Source organism: Sinocyclocheilus rhinocerous, unplaced genomic scaffold (assembly GCF_001515625.1).
Source record: "Sinocyclocheilus rhinocerous isolate Xijiao unplaced genomic scaffold, SAMN03320098_v1.1 scaffold1222, whole genome shotgun sequence".
Lineage (NCBI taxonomy): Eukaryota > Metazoa > Chordata > Actinopteri > Cypriniformes > Cyprinidae > Sinocyclocheilus > Sinocyclocheilus rhinocerous.
Window position 1 is genome coordinate 416,429 of NW_015640234.1, and position 4,471 is coordinate 420,899.

Below are 4,471 nucleotides of genomic sequence, written 5' to 3' on the forward strand. Positions count from 1 at the left end.
GGGGGGGGGAGTGTGACGAGCGTCCCGAGCTCACATCAGCGTTGCCCTGGAAACGGACGAGGAACACCTGCACACGCTCATCACGGGCTGATTGGTCACAGCTGAGAGTCATCAGCCCACGGCCAGATAAGCCGCGTGAGGCCCGAGGAAAGGGAGAAGAGATGCTCTCCCAGCAGCTGAAGTCTAACGTGTTGTCTCCTTTACATTCCAGAAACCAGCCCGTGACCAAGCAGCCCACACACGAGCGCCGCACGGACTCACCGACACTGGAACACGCTCACGGAGAAGCACCGACTCACGCACGGAGAAGCCTCGACTCACCTCAGGACCCAGCGCACTCACTTGAGCACTTTCTCTGTGAATAAATCCACCCTCCGGGGCATTTATTTGAGCTCTCCTTGTCGCGTATTCCTTCCACCCCGTTACACTATGATCAGATGCTTTCTTAACTGCTGCTTTCTCACTACTGTCATTTTTGTGGTGTATTTGTTGAGAGGTAAGCGCATATTCACATATTCATCTAAACGCTGCTCTCAGCATTATCAGGATGTTCGCTAACAGTATACCGCTGCAAATTCTTCCGAACTTCTATTTTCCCCCTAAACAAAGAAAGACAACTTCACTCTGAGTATATCAAAGACTATAGATATACAAAGACGGTTCATTCCTTTTACTTATGAATGGGTGAAACTGCAACTAGTGTTGGGTCGTTTTTGAACGATTCGTTCATTTTGAACGAATCTTTAATGTGACTCGGGAAGTACATTTTAATTATATTTTGCTAAAATGAACGAAATGATCGAAATGACTCGAAAAAAGATTCGTTCATTTTGCTGAACGAGACTTAAAGGTCAGAGTCGGTAAAATGATCCGAACTTCCCATCATTAACTGCAACGCAGAATATGTCCCGCCTTCTAAACGAAAGAGCCAATCGCTGATTGGTAAAGTCATTGCGTCACTGCAGCTGCCGTTAGAAGCTAGCGATTATGACTGCACATACGCATTGACTGTTCTAGCCTGAGAAATATGTTTTTTTAACACTATTTGAGCATAAGGAACAACAATTATGGATTTTGTTGCTTCTGATGTGAAATATGTAATTTAATTGTGAGTTCAGCAAGCAGTTTTTGAGATTTCAGGATTCCCCCATTCATTTAGATAGGACTTGGTCTTGGATGCTCGAAATAGCTGCCCGAAGGCGTTGCAACTATGGCCACCGAGTGAAGAGACTTTTCTTTGAAATGGACTTTGGAGTATATCAGACAAATTGCATGCCAAAATTCATGTTGGTGTGAATAGGCCTTATGTGTCCACCAAGAAGAGTCGGTTTTTGGAACACAGCAGCAGAGTTTTATTGGATATGCACTCACCGATATGTCGAATATCTCCTCTGAGTCATCCAGCAGCAGGACTCTAATGGGCACCAGGCGTCCAGGTGGCATAGCAGGCGGTTTGTGTCCAGGCTCCAGGGTGCTAATCCCCAGAGTCTCTGGGGCCCCTAACCTCTGTCCCGCCAACGACATTTGGCCCTGTTCCACCATGGTCTTCCTCGCTCAGCCTGTACACAACAAACACACACACAAACGTCACACTCCGGCTAACACTGCGTGTGTATGATTCAGGTTTTGTCTGCGTTCTAGGGGCTAAATGTCCCACAAGGATAGTAATATGTACTTAATGAACATTTGCAAATGAAGAAGTTGTGTATTTACGCTGATGGTTCTTGACATGTCAATAATGTGAAGGTTAAAATTATAGTCTTTTTGGCCTGATGGTTTTGTGCTCTCCTCAGACAATGAACTTATTACACAGATCCAACTTCTCATATCTCTCCCTCTCTGTTCTCATCATTTTCACTGTTTATCACACATGCCAGAGCACTGATGTCATTACTTCTAAACCAAGGGTCGACGTGAGAAACAGAGGGGAGGAAAAGAGACAGGAAGAGAGAACGCGAGCAGAGTGACAGAGAGTGCAGTCAGAGGAAAATATGGAATAACAAACACTGATCTCTGTGGATCAGATGACCATATGTGACTTCCACTGCTATGTATCTAAGCGATCTTGAAAAGAACCTTCCAAACAGTCAATATTCAAGATATTCACTAGTTTGTGCTCATATATCCCTGTATAATAAATAAACACAAGGAAATAACTGCATTTTTGTCTTCCTGACAGTATTTTTTCTTTATATTTTTATCTAATAATTTGTGCCTGAGGCCAAATTACTGCCCAGAGAGGTCATAATAATTTATCTTAGGATAGACAATAAATAAATAGGTAAATTGTTACTTTATTAATAAAGTTACTTTCTCCACTGTTTGCATGTATACAAACAATTTCATTAATCTCTGTGATTTTTATAGATTTAAATGAATCAAGGTGCATTGTAAAAATAGACCTCTGATATAAACGGGGCTGTTTAGTTTATAAGCTACTATTCATAAAACACATAGGAGAGAAGCAATAAAGCGTAGATCTGCTCTCAGAGGTTATCCAGAGGGGGAGGGGGAAAGATCAGAGCAGTGCCAGCAAAAACCAAACCCACCATGCGAAACACAGCCAATGCTTTGCCAGTACTGTTTAAAAAATTCCATTCATTCAGTAATGCCCAAAAAAGCACTGGAAAAATCATCTGCACTGATGCTAATGCAAGTACATCTTCAGACAAGGGTGTCTTTTGTTTGGCTGGGAAATGAAGCTGCCACATGCACAACACATCAAGATATATAAAATTATGATTTTACACTCTAAAAAATGCTGGTAACAACCCAGTGCTGGGTAAAATAGGGACAAACCCAGCAATTGGGCTGTTTTGACCCAGCGGTTGGGTTAAATGTTTAACCCAACCTTCTGGGTAGTAACCCAACCGCTGGGTCAAACTTTGACCCAAATTTTTTTAGAGTGAGACTGCTTTTTCGTGGTCTTTCAACATTAAAATGAATTACACGTGGAAGGTTTCAGAATGGCTCGTGAAGCGCTTTATTCTTTCAGTGCGCGTTCTGGTCGCGTCGCGTCGCGTCGAGGCGGCACGGCACCACAAATCAAGTCGAGCTTTATTGACTTGACTCACCTCACAGCGTTTAGTCAGGTGCAATAAAATGAATGAAAATCATTTAAATTCTAAATTGACTTTCAATTGTCTATTTTAAAACAGTGAAATAATGTTACCAAATAATGTTGAATATGCCACTGGTAACCACGAGTTGGCTTTGATTTAACGACCAGACGTTATTTAAACAATTAGGCTGTTCATAACACTCAATGCACACATATCATATTTATACGCTCATTTGGCTTCAGACTGAATGGGGAAATAGAAAATAGAAATGGAGCGTCCGTCGCGCGCTTGCAGTGAAAACAGCGCCGGTCGCGTCGCGTCGTACGCGTACAGGCGATGTAAACTGAACAAAGCGCAGAACAGGTCTATTGGCGTCTAATGTGAAGGTCCTTAGAGGAACACATTATTTCGATATGCCTTTTGCTCTGGGCTTCATCAAGTGAATGGACTCATAATACAGCCTATAGCAGAACGCGTGTCGTTGCATAATAGAAATATAACGGGACGGACCTTCAGCGATGTCACGGCAGTCCTCAGGCTCAAATCTGTGGCTAGATTTACCCCTTAATCTCTTCCAAGCACAGAGCACTGTGAAAGAGAAGATGAATCCACACGCTTACCCCGATTATAAATCCACTGTGTACAAGTGTGCGTTTGTCCACGAATGCACCGAGCGCGACGGTGATGCTGGCCGCCCGGAGCCGCTTCAGATGCAGGTTGTCGTGGAGCATATGAGCGTCCTCGCAGTCGCCATGTCGGCCGGTGGAGAGACGGGATTACATTGACTGAGCACAGCACAGATCCAGCCACACAACGAGCTTTGCGTTCATATGCTGCCATCTGCAGAGTGAAGCACCATAACGCAGTGTCTTACAGTGAGCTACAGTAGCCAAAGGAGCCTATATGAATTACATCAGCCAGTTCTACAGCCAAATTAGTCAGTTTCTGCTCTTGTTAAAAAGTACATTCAGCAGTACACCTGCACAATATTTCAAAGACAATAGAAGTGATTATGAAATTACATAAAATGTACTTAAGTGGGCCAAAAATATTTTTTTCAGCAAAATTCAACAGTAAAGCAATTATCAAATAACTGTTTTGACCAACAAATATTGTACTGTATCAAATTTAAAGCCATACAAAATGTGGTATGATTGTGTGACATTAAAATACTCTTTAAAATCTTCTTTTAAAATGAGCGGAATTCTCGTTATTTCAAAACATAGTTCGCCCCAAAATTAAAAATGTACTTACCCTTTACTCACCAAGATGTAGATGAGTTTGTTTCTTCATCAGAACAGATTTGGAGAAATGTAGCGTTACATCACTTGCTCAGCAATGGATCCTCTGCAGTGAATGGGTGCCGTCAGAATGAGAGTCCAAACAGCTGATAAAAACATCACAATAAT

The 4,471-nt window shown here is 42.5% G+C and overlaps 1 protein-coding gene across 1 annotated transcript in view; it reads right to left on the bottom strand.

Annotated features, from left to right (window-relative positions):
* LOC107752600 (FERM, RhoGEF and pleckstrin domain-containing protein 1) overlaps positions 1-3,856 on the bottom strand; it is a 44,497-nt gene extending 40,641 nt beyond the window's left edge. The window contains exons 1-2 of the mRNA XM_016568612.1: positions 3,683-3,856; positions 1,372-1,559 (exon numbers count right to left, since the gene is read on the bottom strand). Of these exons, the coding sequence (XP_016424098.1) occupies positions 1,372-1,542 (171 nt within the window). The 5' untranslated portion in view covers positions 1,543-1,559; positions 3,683-3,856. The remainder of the gene's footprint in view (positions 1-1,371; positions 1,560-3,682) is intronic.
* Between the last annotated feature and the right edge of the window lie 615 nt (positions 3,857-4,471).